This window comes from Cetorhinus maximus, chromosome 1, assembly GCF_964194155.1.
Source record: "Cetorhinus maximus chromosome 1, sCetMax3.hap1.1, whole genome shotgun sequence".
Taxonomy (NCBI): Eukaryota; Metazoa; Chordata; class Chondrichthyes; order Lamniformes; family Cetorhinidae; genus Cetorhinus; species Cetorhinus maximus.
The window spans coordinates 202,075,826-202,098,086 of record NC_135879.1 but is presented as its reverse complement, the minus strand read 5'-3'; the positions used below and the strand labels follow the sequence as shown (position 1 = coordinate 202,098,086).

The window sequence follows — 22,261 nt, the reverse complement described above, 5'->3', positions numbered from 1 at the left end:
AGTTCCTCCTTCCTTTCCAATCCCTACGAACATATGAACAAGGAGCAAAGTAGGTCATTCAGCCCCTCGAGCCTGCTCCACCATTTAATGAGATCATGGCTGATCTGATAGTAGCCTGAAACCTGCATCCCACCTAGCGGCAATAACCTATCACCCCTTGCTTACCAAGAATTTATCCACCTCTGCCTTAAAAATATTCAAAGACCTTGCTTCCACCACCATTTGAGGAACAGTGTTCCAAGGACTCAACCCTCACAGAGAAAAAATTTCACCTCATCTTTGTTTTAAATGGGTACCCCTTATTTTGAAATAATGACCCCTAGTTCTAGATTCTCCCACCAGAGGAAATATCCTCTCCACATCCACCCTGTCAAGACCCCTCAGGATCTTATATTGTTTCAATCAAGTCACCTCTTATTATTCTAAACTCCAGTGGATACAAGCCTAGTCTGTACAAACTTTCCTTATAAGACAACACACCCGTTCCAGGATCGTCCTCCAAAGGATCATCCTCCGCCATTTCCGCCAACTCCAGCATGATGCCACCACCAAACACATCTTCCCTTCACCCCCCTGGCGGCATTCCGTAGGGATCGTTCCCTCCGTGACACCCTGGTCCACTCCTCCATCACCCCCTACTCCTCAATCCCCTCCCACGGCACCTTCCCATGTGACTGCAGAAGATGCAACATCTGCCCCTTCACTTCCTCTCTCCTCACCATCCAAGGGCCCAAACACTCCTTTCAAGTGAAGCAGCATTTCACTTGCACTTCCCTTAATTTAGTTCACTGCATTCGTTGCTCCCAATGCGGTTTCCTCTACATTGGAGAGACCAAACGCAGACTGGGTGACCGCTTTGCAGAACACCTTCGGTCTGTCTGCAAGCATTACCCAGACCTCCCTGTCACTTGCCATTTCAACACTCCACCCTGCTCTCACGCCCACATGTCTGTCCTTGGCTTGCTGCATTGCTCCAGTGAAGCTCAACGTAAACTGGAGGAACAGCACCTCATCTTCTGACTAGGCACTTTACAGCCTTCCGGACTGAATATTGAGTTCAACAATTTTAGATCTTGAACTCTCTCCTCCATCCCCACGCCCTTTCCGTTTCTTCCCCCTCCTTTTTCTTTTTTCCAATAATTTATATAGAATTTTCTTTTCCCACCTATTTCCATTATTTTTAAAATGTATTTCCACCCATTATCTCTACCTTTTAGAACTTTTAGTATTCCCCCACCCCCACTAGAGCTATCTGTACCTTCTGTCCTGCTTTTCACTCTTAATTAGCACATTCCTTTAGATAATATCACCACCTTCAACATCTCTTTGTCCTTTTGTCTGTGACTTCTTTTGGTTATCTCCACCTATTACTGGCTGCTTGCCCCAACAACCCCACCCCCCCTAAACCAGCTTATATTTCACCCCTTTCCTATTTTTACTTAGTTCTGTTGAAGGGTCATGAGGACTCGAAACGTCAACTGTGCTCTCCTCCGCCGATGCTGCCAGACCTGCTGAGTTTTTCCAGGTATTTCTGTTTCTGTTTTTGTTCTACACCCGTTCCAGGTATTAGTCTGGTAAACCTTCTCTGAACTGCTTCCAATGCATTTACATCCTTCCTTAAATAAGGTAACCAATACTGTACACAATACTCCAAATAGGGTCTCAACTGAAGCATAACCTGCCTACTTCTGTATTCAATTCCCCTCGCAATAAATGATAACATTCTATTAGCTTTCCTGATTTACAGCAATTTCTGGGATGTTACTTATACCCTCTATAGTGAAAACGGATGCAAAATTCAATTCATCTATCTTCTCCTTATTTTCCATTATTAATTCTCCAGACTCATTTTCTATAGGACCAATGCTCACTTTAACTATTTTCTAATTTAAATATCTATAGAAACTCTTGCTATCCGTTTTTATATTTCAAGCTAGCTTTCTCTCTCACACTAATTTTTCCCCCCATTTCTCGGTCACGTTTTTTTGCTGTTCTTTACATTCTGGCCAATCGTCTGACCTGCCACCCATCTTTGCACAATTAAATGTTTTTAATTTAAGACTGATATGTCTTTAACTTTTTTAGTTAACCACAGATGGTGGGTCCTACCCTAGGAATTAATTCTCTTGACGGAATGTAGCTATTGTGTATTCTGAAATGTAGCTGTTTGAGAAATTGTCACAGGATGGTGGCGGGGGGTGGTGGTGTGAGGCAGGTGGAAAAGGTGGAGTGATTTACTTCAGGACTCGATGCAGGTACCACAATTGTTGCAACTCGGGTTCAGAAATTCAGTGCAAAACTGGAAAATTTGCAGACAGTATCAAGCTAGGAGGAGAATGAGAATCAAAGGGGTGAGAAAAAAAAAAATTGGGTCAGAAAGTACAGAATGATTTGGACATTACACCAAGCCAGGGGGTCAACCCTGGTTCAATGAAGAGTGCTGCAGGGCATGTCAGGAGCTGCACCAGGCAATACCTAAAAATAAGGTATCAACCTGGTGTAGCTATAACACAGGGCTATTTGCATGCCAAACAGCATAAGCAACAAGCATTAGACAGAGCTAAGCGATTCCACAGCCAACAGAGCATATCTAAGCTCTGCATTCCTGCCACATCCAGTTGTGAATGGAGTTGGCAATTAAACAACTCACTGGAGGAGGATGCTCCACAATGTCCCCATCCTCAATGACGGTGGAGCCCAGCACATCAGTGCAAAAGATAAGGCTGAAACATCTGCAACAATCTTCAGCCAGAAGTGTCGAGTGGATGATCCATCTCAGCCTCCTCTGGGAGGTCCCCAGCATCACAAATGCCTGTCTTCAGCCAATTCGATTCACTCCATGTGATATCAAGAAACAGCTGAAGGCACTGGGTACTGCAAAGGTCACGGGCCCAGACAATATTCCAGCAATATTACTGAAGATAAAAACAAAAAACTGTGGAGGCTGGAAATCCAAAACAAAAACAGAATTACCTGGAAAAACTCAGCAGGTCTGGCAGCATCGGCGAGAAGAAAAGAGTTGACGTTTCGAGTCCTCATGACCCGTCAACAGAACTGAGTTCTGTTGAAGGGTCATGAGGACTCGAAACGTCAACTCTTTTCTTCTCCGCCGATGCTGCCAGACCTGCTGAGTTTTTCCAGGTAATATTACTGAAGACTTGTGCTCCAGAACTTGCCATGTCCCAAGCCAAGTGGTTCCAGTACAGCTACAACACTGGCATCAAGCCAGCAATGTGGAAAATTGCCCAGGTATGTTCTGTACACAAAAAGCAGGACAAATCTAACAGGGCCAATTACCACTCCATCAGTCTATTCTCAATTATCAGTAAAGTGATGGAAGGGGTCAACAGTGCTGTCAAGCGGCACGTGATTAGCAATAGCCTGCTCACTGATGCTCAGTTTGGGTTCCGCCAGGGTCACTCAGCTCCTGACCTCATTACAGCCTTGGTTCAAACATGGACAAAAGAGCTGAACTCCTGAGGAGAGGGGAGAGTGATTGCCCTTGACAGCATTTGACCGAGTGTGACATCGAGGAACCCGAGCAAAACTGGAGTTAATGGGAATCAGGAGGGAAACTCTCCACTAGTTGGAGTCATACCTAGCACAAAGGAAGATGGTTTTTGGACTTAATCATCTCAGTTTCAGGACATCACTGCTGAAGTTTCTCAGGGTAATGTCCTCGGTCCAACCATCTTTAACAAAGACCTTCCTTCCATCGTAAGATCAGAAGTAGGGATGTTCGCTGATTATTGCACCACTTGCAGCTCCTCAGGTACTGAAGCAGTCCACGTCCAAATGCAACAAGATAGGGACAACATCCAGGCTTGGACTGACAAGTGGCAAGTAGCATTTGTACCACACAAGTGCCAGACAATGACCATCTCCAACAAGACAAAATCTAACCATTGTCCTTTGACATTCAATGGCATTACCATCGCTGAATCCCCCACTATCAACATCCTTTGAGGGCTGGGGGGGTTAACCATTGACCAGAAACTGAACTAGGCCAGCCGTATAAACACTGTGGCTAAAAGAGCAGATCAGAGGCTCAGAACCCTGCAACGAGTAACTCACCTCCTGACTCCACAAGACCTGTCTACCATCAACAAGGTACAAGTCAGGAGTGTGATGGAATACTATCCGCTTGCTTGGATGAGTGCAGCTCCAACAACACTCAAGCGGCCTGACGCCATCCAGGACAAAGCAGCCCACTTGATTGGCATCCAATCCACAAACAAGTGGCAGCAGTGTATATCATCTACAAGATGCGCTGCAGGAACTCACCAGGGCTCCCTGGACAGTACCTTCCAAACCCACAACTGCTACCATCTAGAAGGACAAGGGCAGCAGATACATGAGAACACCACCACCTGGAAGTTCCTCTCCAAGCTGCTCACCATCCTGACTGGGAAATATATCGTTGTTCCTTCACTGTCGCTGGGTCAAGATCCTGGAACTCTCTCCGTAACAGCAACATGGCTGTACCTACACCACTTGGACTGCAACGGTTCCAGAAGTCAGCTCACCACCACCTTCTCAAGGGTATTTAGGGACGGGCAATAAATGCTGGCCTAGCCAGCGAGGCCCATGTCCCATGGATAAATAAAGAAAAAAAAAATATGCAAGTGGGCACAACAGCCACAGACAAAAATGTAAAATAGACAAGTTAAAAAAAACTACACAGAAAAAGGATATATATAAATTTCACAATTTTTTTTTTAAGTTCATTCATGGGATGTCACTGGCTAGGCCAGAATTTAATGTTGGTACTGAAAGAGCTAGTCTTACAGCAGAATAGGTCTAAGCTTTGTAATATTTGTTCCACAAACCATTTAATTTTGCCTTATGAATCTTGGATATTATTGAAAAACCAATTATTATAAACACCTTTTAAACAAATAGCTTATAGGGAAGCCATGGTTGTTCCTAATATAATTGTTCAGAATAGATTTCTTTGATAAAAATGGAGAAATCTCAAGGCTACACAATTATTTTGAACATATGAAAATACAAGAGACTTACAGTCAGTGTTTTTCTGTAGTAGATTATCCTAGCTCTCACAGGGTAAGGCTTGTTCCTAAAGTCTCTCAGACAAGAGCCCAATGCTTGTGTTGCACCATCGCTGCAGAAGCAAGTTATTACATTATCAAAACACAGAAATAAGTTAAATCTTTTGAAGGGTACACAGAGGTTAAGCCCATTAGCAAACAAAAATAAAATCGGGGGTAGTTTAATACGCTTCCTTAATTTTGGCTTAAAGTATTCAAAATTCAGTGTTCAGGGTTTTTTTTGCTGGTTTTATACTATCCATTTTTACTGGTTATGTGTTCTTGGCCTACATAGCATTATAAAAGTTATTTAAAATACAATATTTTCCCCCCTCCCCCTATTGATATAAAAAATTAGTTTGTATGTACAGTGGGGCCTAGATTACTCATCATAATTAATCACTGGGCAGAGTCAATTAGCTGGGAAAATTTTTTCCATCTCAACTGGGCATAATTCAGAAATGACATTGCAGATTCTAAGCTGATCTTCATAAATTGGGACGAAACATATTTTAAACTATTCACTATAAACTAAACTCAGTTCAAGAACCATTTTACATTCTGAATTTGGCATGCAATCACAGCATGACACAATTTGACAATTTGCATCATACTGTGCAGTTATAAACAAAGATTGGTCAATGTTTACAAAGGCAGCTCCACTTAAAGAAAAAATCCAGAAATGCGAAATGAGCAGAGAAGGAACTTGCATCCAAAATGTAAATACACACTTGTAGCTGTTTTGCTCACAGCAAAGTCCCACAAACAGCCATGAGATGAATACCTAGTTAGTCTCTTTTCATTGGAGGGAGAAGTTAGCCAGGAACTGAGATCTGCTCTCTTCAAATTGGAGTATGGAATCATTCACATGCACTGAATCTCAAAAGAGGTATATGTTGGTTTAATGTCTCATCAATAAGATAGCATTTTCAACAATGCAACACTTCTTCAGCATTGTGCTGGAGAAGGGTTTGAATCTAGTTCAGCAGATGTTAAGGCCAGGACAGGTGACATTGCATAACCAATTGTTTTATTTTTCAAAAAATGACTTTTTTGCTTAAAATGAGGGCTATCCATACTGGTAAATGGAACTCAGGCTATTTCAGGCATTCAACGTCAAGCACTTCCAGGTCAGACATAGCCCAGTAGATGCAGAGTAAATCACCTTCAATCCTCACTGACCTAACCCAACAATGTGCCCCAGTCTAAACAGATCCACATTATTACAAAAAGGATAAATAGTTGCAGAAATTACTTTAAAAAAACACTTACTTCTGATGATCATAAAGATATTGCCCATTGTTTCCAATGACAAGTATTACTGGGTTATTCTTCTGCAAATTACAAAAGGAAACTTTCGAGTTAACTTTCCACAATCATTATTCTTCATTTTAACTATGTACAACTTTTTCTATTCACTGTCAGAGGTTAAGGGATTCCACATCAGTAGCTCAACATAAATACAACGATTAACAATTTATATAATTAATATCGAAAAGAAGCTTTTTACCTGTGTTAAATATCTTAGTGCTGGTTAAAAATATCTGGTTAAAAAACTCAAATATAGGGCACAGGATGAAACTACAGTAACAGGATTAAAGCGCACACATATTTATAAACAAAACAAAAGCATATCTACACAACTAAAATATCAAGATCCAAAAAGTGATTGCTGAATGCAGACATTAAAACGGTAGAATTCAATGCATCTACACACATTGAAGGTAGATTCTGCAATTATAGACGGGATACCATTGAGACCTAGAACCCTATCCTGTACGCTAATGAAGTTCACAAGAAATAGAAGGCCATAGAGCCTGTCGAGCTTGCTCCATCATTCAGTACTATGACGGCTGATCTTGGGCTTCAACTCTACTTTCCTGCCGCTTCCCATATCTCTTAATTCCAAGAGACCAAAAATCTGTCTGTCCCAGCCTTATGTGTATTCAATAATTGAGCATCCACAACTACCTGGCATAAAGAATTCCAAAAATTCACAACCCTTTGAGTGAATTAATTTCTTCTCACCTCAGTACTAAACGATTGGCCCATTAGCCCGAGACTGTGCCCTCATGTTTAAGATTCTCCGACCAGTGAAAATAATCTCTTAGCGTCCACCCTGTTAAGCCCCTTCAGCATCTTGTCTTTCAGTGAGGTCGCCCCTCGTTCTTCTACACTCCAGACAATATAAAACCAATTCACTTAGCCTCTCATCATAGGACAATCCTCTCATCCTAGGGGCCACTTTGCATTTAAATTCAATCAGAAAGAGCTGTGCCATCTGGTATCAAAATACTAATATATGCCTCATAAGCAACAAAAAGCAGCTACATTCAGAAAGTGAAAATGTTTCACTTTGAACGTTCAGTACTATTGAAAATGAAGAAAATCAAATTTGTGCTTGGACACAATAATAACAGTTTTGTGCTGAACAGGTATGTTGGAGGTTTCTCTAACATATTTTAATTGTAGGCATATATCAAATATACTTGACACAATAATCCTTTCCAGTTCAGAAAGGTTACCAAACTTGGGTAATTTCAAATATCTTTGAATGATCTCCATTTTTAAACTGGTTCAGATTCATATGGTTAAAGTCAATTCTTTACAGCACATGTTACCATGCTTGAGGAGGAATATATGACGCAAACTGCTTACAACGGATACTATTCTTGTCTGTTAAATGTGAACTCTGAAAGAATGGAAGTGCCACAATTTGTGCAATTAGGAAAAACTGGAAATGTGAAAGGTAAAGTGCACCTTTACCACTTGTGGTTTAAAAACAAATGTGTGCCATTGGTATAGCAAGGACTGAAAAAAACACGGTTATTCAAGTTCCCTCAAGACCAAAATTAATGGATATTTTGTGCACTAAGAGAATCAAGGGATATGGCAGGAAAGTGTAGTTGATGGAGAAGTCCAGTCACTATCTTACTGAATAGAGCAGGCTTGAGGAGCCACATGGCCTACTCCTGTTTCAATTTCTTATCTCATAAGGTAGTGTTCAACAATATACTCCAAACTGCCCAACACAGAGTGCATATTTATAAACACAATAAATAAGATTTTACTGGAGGGAATTATCATAACTGCTTTAATTATGTTTTTGTGTGAAGTGGTCATTTGTACTTGTACATACCTTTCCATCATTGTCAAAGGAGTCAAAGAAAATACCAACACCATTCCATGAATCAGCTGCTCCAAAAACTGGGCCATCCAATCCTTGATCTACAGTGTACCAAATTGCCTAAATCAGAAGGAGGTGGGAGAAGTGCATTGTTATAAATGGCACAGCAATTTTCAACAATATAAAATAGAATTAAGAGAACATTACCAGGCCATCAGCTCCAACCCGTCCTCTCCCTGTCACACGGAAAGTAACTTCAATTTCCCAGTTTTCAAAGCTAAATTTGTTTTTTGTCCAAACAGATCCCTTCTGGCTTTTCAGTGATGGTGTTATACGAATTTGATCGGCACTCGGGATTGCATCTAAAAAACAAAGAAAATCTCTCAATTCATACAAACATTCAGGACGATTAAAGGTTTAAACTACTAAACCAGTTCTTTCCATAGGCGATGTTCAAATAATCTCAGCCCAGAGTTAACCCAGTCCACTCAATCTCTTCAAGTAGGCAACCAAACACAGGATAGATCTCCAAAAAGAAAACTCGATCTTTTCAACATCAGTGAAAGTTCAAGCAAGCAAAACACCATAGTAATCCAATCTCATGATATTCAACATGAAGAAATACAAAGTATATGACTTTCATATAAAAAGGAAGTCATTGGATGCTGCAAAGGCTATGGGCCCTGACAACATTCTGGCAATTGAACTGAAGACTTGTGCTCCAGAACTTGCCGCACCCTCAGTCAAGCTGGTCCAGTACAGCTACAACATTGGAATCTACCCGGCTATGTGGAAAATTGCCCCGGTATGTCCAAATCCAACCCGCCCAATTATCGTCAGTCTACTCTACATCATGAGTAAAGTAATGGAAGGGGTCATCAACGGTGCTATCAAGCAGCACTTGCTTAGCAGTAACCTGCTCACTGCTGCCCAGTTTGGGTTCTGCCAGGGGCACTCAACTCCTGACCTCATTACAGCCTTGGTTCAAACATGGACAAAAGAGCTGAACTCCCGAGGAGAGGGGAGAGTGACTGCCCTTGACATCAAGGCAGCATTTGACCGAGTGTGGCATCAAGGAGCCCTAGCAAAAATAGAGTCAATGGGAATCGGGGGAAAACTCTCCGCTGGTTGGAGTCATACATAGCACAAAGGAAGATGGTTGCGTTGTTGAAGGTCAGTCATCTCAGCTCCAGGACATCACTGCAGGAGTTCCTCAGGGTAGTGTCCTAGGCCCAACTGTCTTCAGCTGCTTCATCAATGACTTTCCTTCCATCATTACGTCAGAAGTGGGGATGTTTGCTGATGATTGCACAATGTTCAGCACCATTCACGACTCCTCAGATACAGAAGCAGTCCATGTTCAAATGCAGCAAGACTTGGGCAATATCCAGGCTTAGGATGACAAGTGGCAAGTAACATTCGTGCCGCACAAGTGTCAGGCAATGACTGTCTCCAACAAAAGAGAATCCAACCATCGCCCCTTGATGTTCAATGGTATTACCATCACTGAATCCCCCACTATCAACATCCTCAGGGTTACCATTGACCAGAAACTGAACTGGACTATATAGTCATATAAATACTGTGGTTATAAGAGCAGGTCAGAGGCTAGGAATCGTGCGACAAATAACTTGTCTCCTGACTCCCCAAAGCCTGTCCACCATCTAGAAGGCACAAGTCAAGAGTGTGTTGGAATACTCCCCACCTGCCTGTTTGAGTGTAGCTCCTAGAACACTGAAGCAGCTGGACACCGTCCAGGACAAAGCAGTCTGCTTGATTGGCGCCACATCCACAAACATTCACTCCCTCCACCACCAAAGCACACTAGCAACAGTGCACTCCATCTACAAGATGCACTGCAGCCAAGGCTCCTTAGACAGCACCTTCCAAACCCATGGCCACTAACATCTAGGACATGGGCAGCAGATAGATGGGAATACCACCACCTGGAAGTTCCCCTCCAAGTCACTCAGCATCCTGATTTGGAGATATATTGCCATTCCTTCACTGTCGCTGGGTCAAAATCCTGGAACTCCCTTCCTAACAGCACTGTGGTTGTATCTACACCACATGGACTGCAGCGGTTCAAGACGACAGCTCCCCACCATCTTCTCAAGGGCAACTAGGGATGGGCAATAAATGCTGGCCCAGCCAGCAAAGCCCATATCCTGTGAATGAATAAAAAAAACGTAAAGACTATCTTTAAGTTTGATTACTGGTGAAGTGTACCTAACTACAAATGGGAGCCACAAAAGTATTTTATACAGTGAAACCATTCACAAAAAGCAATCAGTAGCAACATGCCAAGTGCTGTTATATATGGGAGCCTTAGACTGGATACCAGTGATATTTTGACTCACCAGGTAGCCAGCTATCTCACATTTCAGCAAAGACTGGAATTCATGATCAAATTAATTATGAAGCCATTTTTGGAATCGAAGAAATAATCTGCTAGTAGCATAGCTTTTTAATTTGCTCCAGATGTTACATTTAAAATTCTGCCTGTAAAACAAGTCACACACCAGCAGCTTCAGTACACTACAGATTTCATGCTGTAAACAGAAATATTTTAGGTGTTTAGAATTTTCTCATGATCGGTGTTGCATCTGTCAAAGATAAAATGTAGAAAGCGAGGATTTTGGAAGCATTCAAACATTTTTAGTTTGATTACTGCCTGGATAAAATACAATGCAGTTACATTTTCCCATTTAATGTCATTCACTTAATTTCTTACACCAAAAAAAAAGTTTTCATGCCCAAGGACACAGTTTAACTACCAAAAATACATCCAAATGGGTTATGTTTTTTCTTAGTATTATGCATATTTTGCCAGTGTCTTTCCAAGGTTGATTAACCCAGGGGGACGCCAACTATTGTTTCACCAGAACATCTAGTTAACTGATATTAGTTAGAGTGGTAAATAAGGGACTAAGTCCAAGGGCCCTACTTTATTCTTCATTCTGGCAGTGCAGGCATCTCTGGCAAAGCCAGCAGTTACTGCCCATCCCCAGTTGCTCAATGAAGATGGTGGCCCACCTTCTTTTTGAACCATTGCAGTATGGTTTCTTTTTCTAATGGCTAACGCAGAGCTACAATTTTGCATTCGGGTGGTTAAGCCAAATAATTACATCAGGAATAAGGGAGTGTATCACTGTGATGTCTCCTTTGTAGTGAGAAGCGCGGATATTAAGTAGTAAAATGTTTCATGGTCTGTTCTGGATGACCACAGTCACAAAGAATAGAGTTTATAATTTTATGATGAACAGTCAATGATTTGAAATGTTAACTCTATCTCTACAGCCAGGCCTGCTGAGTATTTTCGGCACTTAGGGTTTTAATTTCAGATTTCCAGCATCCATAGTATTTTGTTTCTACAATTTTACATTTGTGCATCAAGTATCTGCATCTGCCATGGTTTATGTGGATGCGGTTTAGGGTTGACCACAAGCTTTACAGGAGATAATCAAAGCCAGGGATCTTGTGATTTTGTGAACTCCATTCTCCTTTCCCCCAAACCTCACCAGCATTGAAGTTGTACTGCCCAAAAGGGCTTAAATGATTTCAAGTCATGTTGAGGGATATTGTTTAGGGCTCTGGTGGATTCGTTTTCCCTCGATTTGCTGGACTTTCTGAAACAATGCAGCCTCACAGCAACAAGCAACAGCACAGGTAGCCAGGGTGTTGGGTCAACTTGATGTCCAACCAACCATGCAGTTTGTTGCTGGAACTTTCAAGTCTGGTTACTTCTGGTCCATGCTAATGCACAATACACGAGGACCATCATTGACATCCAAAGCACTGATGCTCCCCCAGCATGTTTGCCAGTTTCTGGACCAGGTTGATCCATGTCTCCAACTTAGCAGCTATCTTCTTCAGGCGGTTGTGGAAGGTTTGGTTCAGCTTCATTCAGGAAATAGGTTAGAGTGCTGTCACGTTGCATGGTATTACCACAAAAGCTCACTCCTCAGGGTATGCTTAGCATTCTTGCTGCAAAAATGGAACGTAGTGAATGTTGAAGATTGACGTGATGTTCTACTTCCAGAAATATTTTTCCAAGCAACTTATATTCCTGTTCACTCAGACCTGGAAAGTCCCTTAATGTTGAGGAGGACGACCTTGTTCCAGGACCCCTCTATTCTGTTATTTGGCCCTGAAGAGTACCATTATTCTGGCTTGAGTTGTTGCTCTAAAAACTGGGAGATTGTTGATTCATATTTGATTGCTCGATTGAGGACATAAGTCCTGATTTCTCATTTAAAAGAATAGGCAGAACAAAGGCTGGCATTTAGCAGTTACCTTTAACTGTGATTTGAGGCAATTTCAAAGTTGAGAATCTAACCTCTTCAATGTGTCAGATATAGGTCAGTCCAGGGAAGGAAGTTTCCCTTCCTAAAAAAGGGCTTCAGTGAATCGGTTGGGTTTTTACAATGCTTCATGGTCACTTACTTTCGCCAACTGTTTTATTTTCAAATGTTCAAGTTCTCAAATCGCCATGGTGGGGTGTCAACAAACTTTTTAGATTAGTCCAGGACCCTGGATTATTAATGCAGTTACCATGTAAATTTCTACTAAAATTTAAATGGCATGTGACCCACAAGAGGTGAGTATTACAACAACAACATTTATTTTATTTCCACAGTGTAATGTAAAGAAGTCTACCAGCACCAAGCCAATAAATGCCAAGGCAGATTAGAGCATCCCAATAATGCGTTGTGTTTGCTGGTGATACAATAGCCAGCATTTCACTTTTCACACGTCTACAGCAGCTGTAGAAGCAGCAAATTCCTCTCAAAAAAAAAATTACATGTCTACCATGTAGCAAATGGTGTTTTCACAACAATAAATTAATGTCTAGATGTTTCAAGGCTTAATGAAAATTATCAGCTGTCCCTCCCCCACCAAAAACACATTATTGCTATTGTACCTATGCAGATTTTCCACATCAAAATTAATGTGCACTATTTCCTCGCAATTATACTAGATTAAACACAGAAACTGTTATAGTCATTACACAAGCAAGAGCACAACCTCAGCAAAATTTTAAAATTCACAATCCTTTAATTTCAGTTATAAAATATTTCAAACAGACAGGATGATCTGTGAAGAACACATTTTAATTTACTACAAAAAAAATAGTAATTCTAGGTGGCAATGTAATTTACAGGGCGTGCCATGCCATCACATGTAGTTAAATAAAACCTAACAATTTATTTCAAATTGCTTCGTTCAATTACAGGAGTGTCATCTGCTATTGCATTAACTACTGGCAAAAAGTGCACAAAAATGAACTAAACCTAACAATTTATATATTGTATAGAGAGCACATACTGGAGGATAAAGCAGGGTTGAGAACATTGTAAACTGTCTGCTCTTCGCATCATAATCTTAACATGTTGCTCAGTTATGTACAGTCTATGCCACAATTCAAATTTTGATGAAAAATGAATAAATTTAGCACTAAATTCCTACTTTGCTATGCCAGTCACAACTCAAATTATTGGATAATATAAAAATCTCTCATGAAAATTATAACTTGAGTTACTAGGAACAGACAGACATTGCTTTTCCAAAATGGAATCTGCAAAGGAATTCTACAAGGTACCCAAGGTCATCAGACTTCAGTCAACTAGGAGCTGGGGCATGAGCACAGTATGCCGAGAATTAAGTAAGCTACTTTTCTTTCCTTTTATTTGTTGACCTACCGGCAAGTTATATACTGAGCTATATGAATTTAGTTTGTTGTGTGATAATGCCAGAAATTACTACATGTATAAATTTTTATTAAGAAAAACATTTCTAGCAAAAAAATGTTTTCTGCAATGATTATGGTGACTGCCTTTCGAAAGTCTAAATAGGAGCATCACTGTCATGCATCCATTATACATACTTTTTTTGAACATTTCAAGTTAACAAAGACAGACCCATTGCAGTTTTAATGCTTGATCTATGATCCGTCAGGTGTGTAGCAGTAGTGGTCGTGATAAGGGACTAACAAACCAGAGGCTTCGGTTTCAAATCCCACTATGCTAAACTGTGCAATTAAATGTACTAAGTTTGGTCATTTGTGAATTAGTACCAGAAAAAAAGCACTGGGCTGTTAAAAATCCAACTGTTGTACAGGGAAGAGAATCTTCCACCTTCACTCAGTCTAGTTTATATTACAGCACTTTCCACACAAAACAGCAGGGCAGCTTCCACCTAGCCACGAGGACAGGAATTCAAATCCTACTATGGCAGCTAGGGAATTTAAATTCGATTAATTAAATAAATCTGGAATAAAACATTTAGTGACAGTAATGGTGACCACGAGTCTACCAGTTAGTCATCAATGCCCATCTAATTCACAAACATCTTTTCTGGAAGGAAAATGGCAGTCCTTACCTGATTTGGCCTATATGTGACTCCAAACCCACAGCACTGTGGTTAACTCTTAAAGTGCCCTCCAAAGTGGCCTAGCAAGCTACACCACTGTATTCAAAAAGATGACTCATTACCTTCTGCTCAAGTGCAATCAGTGGTGGGCAATAAATGGTGGCTTTACCAGCCACGTCCACATCTTATTTAAAGGCAAAGGTTAGGTATGTGTGATGGCATACTCTTCACTTGCCTGTATAGATGCCGCTACAAGAAGTCAGGAAACTCAACATGACTGGGGAGAAAACAGTATATTTGATCAGCACGCCACTCATTCACTGTAGCAATACTTTCTAAACCTGCAACATGAACCAGTTTCCCAAATGGTGTTCTGTGGAACCTTGAGGTTCTGTGAAAAACATTTGTGTAGTGTGGGTGGAGTGTAAGGGTAGGCAAGGTGGCAGTCTTAGATTAGAGTTGATCACACCATGTGAAATTGAAAATGTTTTGCAACATGGTCATGTATATAGCTGTACAAAACATTTTGTATTGTCTGCTTGGCTAAACGTGTTTCCTTGTGCGCACACACAGTCGGCTGGTGAAAATGTTTTGTGCTGCCTGCTCGTGGTCGCTGCTTAGTCTCACTAGTGATAATCTAGTTGTGATTATTTCAAGGAAACAAGCTTCTCTTGTGTTTGTAAAATTTTGCAATGTTACAAAATTATACTAGGGCAGGCTACTTGGCTATGGATTGGCGGTTAAAGGAAGGAAGCTCAAAGAAGTGAAAGACAAGCTCTCCTGATATAATAACTAGCAATGAAGGTAAACAACTTCAGTCAACCATTGACGAAAAAACAGAAAACGATCTTTCCAAAATGAAGTGATCGCTACCCACAACAATTGAATCAGCAGCAGGAAATAAGAAACGCAAGTACAACAAGAGCTGTGTGTCTTTTGAGCTTGTGTGTTGGAGAAAATGATTCCCCTGAAGCACAATGTGTCATGTGCTACAAAATATTATCCAACAGTTCTATGGCACCTGCTAAACTGTGAAAGCATTTGAAAACAAATCATTCCGAATATAAAGATAAAGACAAGGTTTTTTTGAGAGAAAGCTTAATGCACTTATAAACTGTAAAACCTTAATGTTAGAAACTGTCAAAACTGATAATGAAAATGCAACAGGGGCTTAGGTTCCTGCATTGCACTTGCGGGAGAAGCCCATTTGATCAGAGAAAACCTGATCATGCTTTGCACTAAAGACATTGTAAGATGCATGCTTGATGAGCATGCTGGGAAAAAAAATTGAGGCACTACAGCTGTCAAACAATACTGTTGCCCAGTGAATTCAAGATCTTGCTGCTGACATCGAGAATGAATCGACTGATGTGTCAGGGCTTGCAGAATTGCTTGTATTTGTGCATTAAGTCAGATAAATTTATGGAGGAGGACTTGCTTCTATGTGAATCTTTGCAAAGCAACACCATTGGTGAAGAAATAGTCAACTGCATTAACAACTTTATGAAAAAACATAAAATATGTTGGGAAATATATGTTGGCGTGTACAGTGATGGCACCAGGGCAATGATTGGGAAGACAGCAGGTGTTGTAGCGTGGATCAAAGTTGTAGCATCGCATTGCACGAGCAGTCACTATGTCCTCCACAGACAAGCACACGCTGTTAAGAAGATGCCTACATCTCTTGAAAAAAATATGCTGGATGGGGCAGTGCAAATTATCAATTACTTTAAAACTTGACGGCTGAAATCCAGGCTATTTAAAATTCCATGCAAAGAAATGGGTAGTGAGTGCACAGCGCAGTTCCTACATACAGGTGAGGTGGCTGCCGCAAGGCAAAGTGCTTGTAAGACTGAGCTTTGTCGTGAAGTACTGGTGTTTTGTGTGGATCACAAACTTTCCATGTATTGGTCAAACATCTCATGACTTCTGAGCCTTGTGCATTATGCAGATAGTTTTACAAAACTAAATGAAGTGAATGTCGCTAAAGGGAAAGGTTGTTACCATTTCTACTGCAAAATGTCAAGATTTCATTGTTGTGGCAGAAACTATATTTTTGGACTTCATGCATAAAATGCAAGGGGCCGTAACTTTCTCAGAGTGGCAATCATTTTCAGATTGCCACTCCATGCCCAATTACGTACATGATTTTTCTTCCTAGCCTGTCTCACTCAACCTTCCGACTCAGGCCAGGAAAGATCCAGGTAGCGCAGCTTGTCCCCGAGGCCCAACATTCAAGTCCAGCTCCGTTAAAGTAAAGAATTCATGCCCCCTTTTAAAAAAAACAGCACTAGCTGCTGTAAATCAGGTAAGTTAAAAGGTCCTATTGAAATTTAAAGGTCCTTGATAAGCTGGGGAGAAGGTAAATGAATAGGACTGTTGAGTGGGGGGCGCGGGGGGCACGTGGGCGAGGGCTGGGGGTGGTCTCGGCCTTTACAATAGTTACCCAGAAGTTAGAACAGGCTTTAATTCTTCTAAAACAAAAACAGAATTACCTGGAAAAACTCAGCAGGTCTGGCAGCATCGGTGGAGAAGAAATCAGCTGACGTTTCGAGTCCTCACGACCCTTCGGCAGAACTGAGTATAGTTAGGAGAGAGGTGAAATATACCTCTCTCCTAACTATACTCAGTTCTGCCGAAGGGTCGTGAGGACTCGAAACGTCAACTGATTTCTTCTCCACCGATGCTGCCAGACCTGCTGAGTTTTTTCCAGGTAATTCTGTTTTTGTTTTGGATTTCCAGCATCCGCAGTAGCTTTTAGCTTTTTGTTTTTATCTCTGTGTTTAATTCTTCTAACTATTTATGAATAACTATTGGTGTAACCCTGCCGGAACCATCTGAAGTCTGCGATTTAAATTGCATTTTCGGATGGTTCCCAGCGCAGGGCAATTGCCCAAAGGAAGTTTGCACTTCTGGGCAATTGCCTTGCAAACCCTTAACTGTGAAGTTCCAAGGAGGTTCCCCAGCACACCTTTGGGGTAACCCCCCCAAATCTGATGCTGGGGAACTTGGAAGATATGACCCAAGAACATTGACTGCTTTCCAACGTCGAATTACTTTCTCAGCAAAATTAATTCTGCTCCCAGTGAAAATATCTTCAGTGATGTTACACAGCACCTGCATGACTTGCAATCCTCTTTGGTGGAAGATTTTCCAACATCAAATGACTACAATACGTGGATGCGTAACCCATTTGCACTAAGAGCCAAGCCAGTGTATCAGTGTAAGATTATGAGAGCTGACTCCACACTAAAACAAAGTTTTAGTTAACTTCCATTAATAAATTTTTGGAGCTGCTTAATTCACAAGTGCCCGAATGTGGCAAAAAAAAGAATTCATGAGCTCCCTCCTTTCACTACAATATATTTGAATGAAAATGCTTTTCATGTTACTCTGCGACAAAAGCAAAGAACAGGAGCAGGCTAAATGCAGCACCTGATATGAGAATACAGCTCTCCAGCATCATTCCTATTATTAAATTAATTTGTGAGCAAAAGCAGCATCACTCCTCCCATTAAAAATGGGAAAAAAAGTCTTAAATACTTTGTTGAATAAAATAACTTCTTAATTATAAATGTATACATATAAGAAATAGAAAAAACTTCTATAAATTTGTTTTATATGTTTATACCTAATGCACAAAAAACAATTTTTTGTGCTTTAACTTTTCAATATAAGATTTCTTAAGGGTTCCGTCAATACTTTGAGGTCAAAAGTGTTCCGTGGCCAGAAAAAGTTTGGGAAACAGTGACCTAGAAAAATAAACATAGTAGGTGCATTGGAACATTAGCACTTCAACGCTCTCTTCACAATATATGGACAAGTAACACTATTAGAGCCCTGGAACTCTATGCAATATTATGGCAGCACCTTCACAACACAGGGTTTTAATTTAAGGCCCAATGCAACCTTCGCAAGGGCATCCATTGATGGTCTATAAATGCTTGCCATGCCAGCAAACCACATTCTCAATTCTCCAAAACTATTAAAAAAAATCTAACATCAGAATTGGGTGACAATATGAAAAAAAATGCTGGAAACACTTGACAGGTCAGGCAGCAATGTGAAAAGACTGTTACTGATTCAGGTCAATGACCATACATCAAAAATGACTTGAGTCTGTTTAAGACCCACCATTATCCATATGGGTCCACACTACAACGGAAAATCTTGACTCAAGTTACCATCAGAAAGTGTGAAGAAGCACTGAGACATGCATAAAACCTCCTTGGTTTATTTATGGTCACATAAAGGCTCTGCGCAATTGAAGTACTGGCAAATCAGTGCTTATCAGATATGTTCCGGGGGTATATTCATGGTCTTGTTAAAACGCCCTGTATGGGTTAATAATCTTCATATACTGTTTTATCGACACTGATGTAGTTTTAAGTAGACAATTCAAGGCATTTGTCAATTTATATTCAGTACTCAAATTATCTAAAACCTAGTATATAGCCCATTTTATCATTTTATGATGATGATAAAACAGATAATTATGTTTTGGCTCACTTGGCAGGAGTAATTAACTGTCACAGAGAATGCTTAGAATGTTTTATCAGCAGGTAATTGCAGGAGGCAAATTTGTTTCTTCCTCCAAACAATTGCTTAATGGGACAGCTTAAAAGCAGCAATTGTTTGGGAAAAAAAAAATCACTCCCAGGTCTCCTGCCCTTGATGCCCCTCCAGAGACAGAATCTGTGATTGGAGGAGCAGCTCCTCACAAATTCTCTCTCTCATATATGGGGTCGACTTTTCTTTCATTTTTGCCCCCATGATTGAATTTCCCAGGTCTTTTTGGGAGCTTTCGAGCACCAATTTGTCTGCCATTCTGGGGAATTTTGAACTCTAGTGTGATCACATTCTCCCTGTCATGCAGTGACCAGAATTGTAAACACTACTCCAGCTGCAGTCTAACTAGTGCTACACGAGAATACAAGAAATAGGAGGAGTACAGTCCATGAAGCCTGCTCTACAATTCAATATTATGGCTGATCTTTTGCCTCAACTCCACTTTCCCACCTGCTCCCCATATTTCTCGATCCCCTGAGACACCAAAAATCTGTCTATCCCATGCCTAACTATGTCCAATGGTGGAGCATCCACAATTCTCTGGGGGTACAGGTTTCCATAGATTCACAACCCATTGAGTGAAGTTTCTCCCTCATCTCAGTCCCAAAGGATCAGTTTCTTATCCTGAGTCTGCACCCTCAGGTACTAGATTCCCCAGCCAGGGAAATAACCTCTCAGTACCTACCCTATCAAGTATCTTCAGAATCTTATATATTTCAATGGGATCACTTCTCATTCTTCTAAACCTCAGAGGGCATAGACCCAATTTACTCAGCCTCTCAACATGAAAGGACCCTCTCATCCCATTCTGGTGAACTTTCATTGTTTTGTTTCCAATGCAAGTATAGCCTTCCTTGGATATGGAGCCAAGACTGTGCACAGTACAGCAGGGCTTTGGTGAGGCCTCATCTGAACTGTAGCAACACTTCCTTATTCTGGTACTCCAATCCTCTTGCAATAAACAGCAACATGCTATTCACCTTCCCAATTGCTTGCTGTGCCTGCTTGCTAACATTGTTTCTTATATGTACACCAAGACCTTTTGAACATCAACATTTATAAGTTTTACACCTTTTTAAAATGTCCTGCTTTTTTGTTATTACGCAAGTGAAAAACCTCACACTTCCCAATGTTATACTCCATCTTCCATATGTTGCCCACTCACAACCTGTCTATGTCTTTGCAGCCTCTGTGCCCTCCTCACAAGTTAGTACTTTACACAGCTCTAGCATAACCTTCCTGCTCAAGTGCTCTAGGCCTCAATTAATAAAAAGGAGAGTATCCCACCTGCCTCCTTGACTACCTGTCCTACTACCTTCAGGGAACTGTAGACATAAACTCCAAGCTCACTCTGTTCCTCCACACATTTCTGAATCCCATTTATTATGTATGCCCTTGCCTTCTTAGTTCTCCCCAAATGCATTACCTCATACTTCTCTGGACTAAATTCCATTTCTTCTCAAGACAAATGTAGCAAAATTTAATTCTCTGCCATGCGTGTTTAACTTGAGACTAGAATTAGTACATTGTAGGCCATACACAGCAGCACGATGTCTGAATGCACTCATAACATAAATGAATAAAAACATACGTTACAGTTGCGAATCAAGGGGAATATTAAAATGCCTGAAAATTGCATCAAAACGACTGTGGATAACTTTTTTAAAAAAAGACAGATCTCTAATTTAGTGACAGGGATATAAAGGCACTTGTGCATACACAAAACTGGAGCAATAACACAGAATGATGATTTACATTGAACTCTAAGTTCAGACAGGAACGAAGCGTTCCAGTAATAAGAGGGGAAAAAGGCCTAAATAAAATCCGTTATGATTCTCCTCACTCGGGAGTAGCTTACACTCTTTCTAAAATTCGGATACGCAACCCACTCTTTCTTTCTGAAGGTACTCTCTCCCACCTCCAGTCTCAACACTGCCGTTCGCAGCTCTGGCCAGCTTGCTGCAATGGGGAAAGGGAAAGCGACGATGGCAGTGATTGACACGGGCCTGCCTGCCTCCCTCCCGAGGGAAGCAGCTTCGCCCCTGAGCCGCCGCCGGTTACCCCAGTGACCACTTACTGCCCGTGTGTGTCCAGAAGGGGATACTGCCGTCGCTGTGTACCAGGTGCGGCCCCTTGAAGCTGTATTTGTACTCGAAGCGGCGGCTGGGCAGCTCGGCGGCCGTGCCACCGCCTCCGATGGCCTGGACAAGCTGCAGGAGCAATAATCCACCGGTAACCGTTACCAACGCCGCCATCTTCACCTCGCGGAGGCAGCGCCCGGGGCACGCCGGGAAACCTGCTAGAGCCAACACGGCGCTTTCCTATTGGGCAGTCCGGCCGGGGTCAAGGGGCAAGGCAGACCGGCCCACACCTTCAGGCACTCACCTGTGTTTCACACTCCAGCAATGGTCCAGGCTGAGTAAACTTCCTTCAACAGCACTTTTTAACCTGTAATCTCTGTTTTAACCACTTAGACCTGATGCGTGGTAAGTGATACGTTTTAAGGCTGCCGTTGCCAATGTGGGCAAACGGATTGAATTCATTTATTTAATTTCTGCCATAAAAGTTCGTTTGTTAATAGAGGTAATCTATTATTTTCTATATATTTGGAAAGCTAATAGAATGATATCGTTTAATGCGATGGGAATTGAATATAAAAGTAGATTATGCTTAAGTTATACAGGGCATTAGTGAGACCCGGACACATCTGGAGTAAGCATTAGTCTCCTTATTTAAGGAAGGATTTAAATGTATTGGAAGCAGTTCAGAGAAGGTTTACTAGGTTAATATCTGGAATGGACTGGTTGTCTTATGAGGAAAAGTTGGACAGGCTAGGCTTGTATCCGCTGGAGTTCAAAGAATAGGAGGTGACTTGATTGAGATATTTAAGATCCTGAGGGGTCTTGACAGGGTGGATGTGGTGAGAATGTTTCCTCTTGTGGGAGAATCTAGAACTAGGGTTCACAGTTTAAAAACAAGGGGCTGTCCATTTAAGACAGAGAATTTTTTTTCTTGAGGGTCGTGAGTCTTTGGAACTCCCTTCCTCAAAAGGCGGTGTGGAAGCAGAGTCTTTAAATGTTTTAAAGGCAGAGGTAAATAGATTCTTGATAAGCAAGGGGGTGAGGTGAAAGGTTATTGGGAGTAG

At 41.2% G+C, this 22,261-nt stretch overlaps 1 protein-coding gene across 1 annotated transcript in view; it reads right to left on the bottom strand.

Moving 5' to 3' along the window:
- The window catches only part of lman1 (lectin, mannose-binding, 1), a 74,042-nt gene extending 52,627 nt beyond the window's left edge, over nucleotides 1-21,415 (bottom strand). Inside the window, exons 1-5 of the mRNA XM_078551846.1 lie at nucleotides 21,194-21,415; nucleotides 8,383-8,537; nucleotides 8,188-8,295; nucleotides 6,321-6,382; nucleotides 5,023-5,122 (exon numbers count right to left, since the gene is read on the bottom strand). Of these exons, the coding sequence (XP_078407972.1) occupies nucleotides 5,023-5,122; nucleotides 6,321-6,382; nucleotides 8,188-8,295; nucleotides 8,383-8,537; nucleotides 21,194-21,371 (603 nt within the window). The 5' untranslated portion in view covers nucleotides 21,372-21,415. The remainder of the gene's footprint in view (nucleotides 1-5,022; nucleotides 5,123-6,320; nucleotides 6,383-8,187; nucleotides 8,296-8,382; nucleotides 8,538-21,193) is intronic.
- Nucleotides 21,416-22,261: the final 846 nt, after the last annotated feature.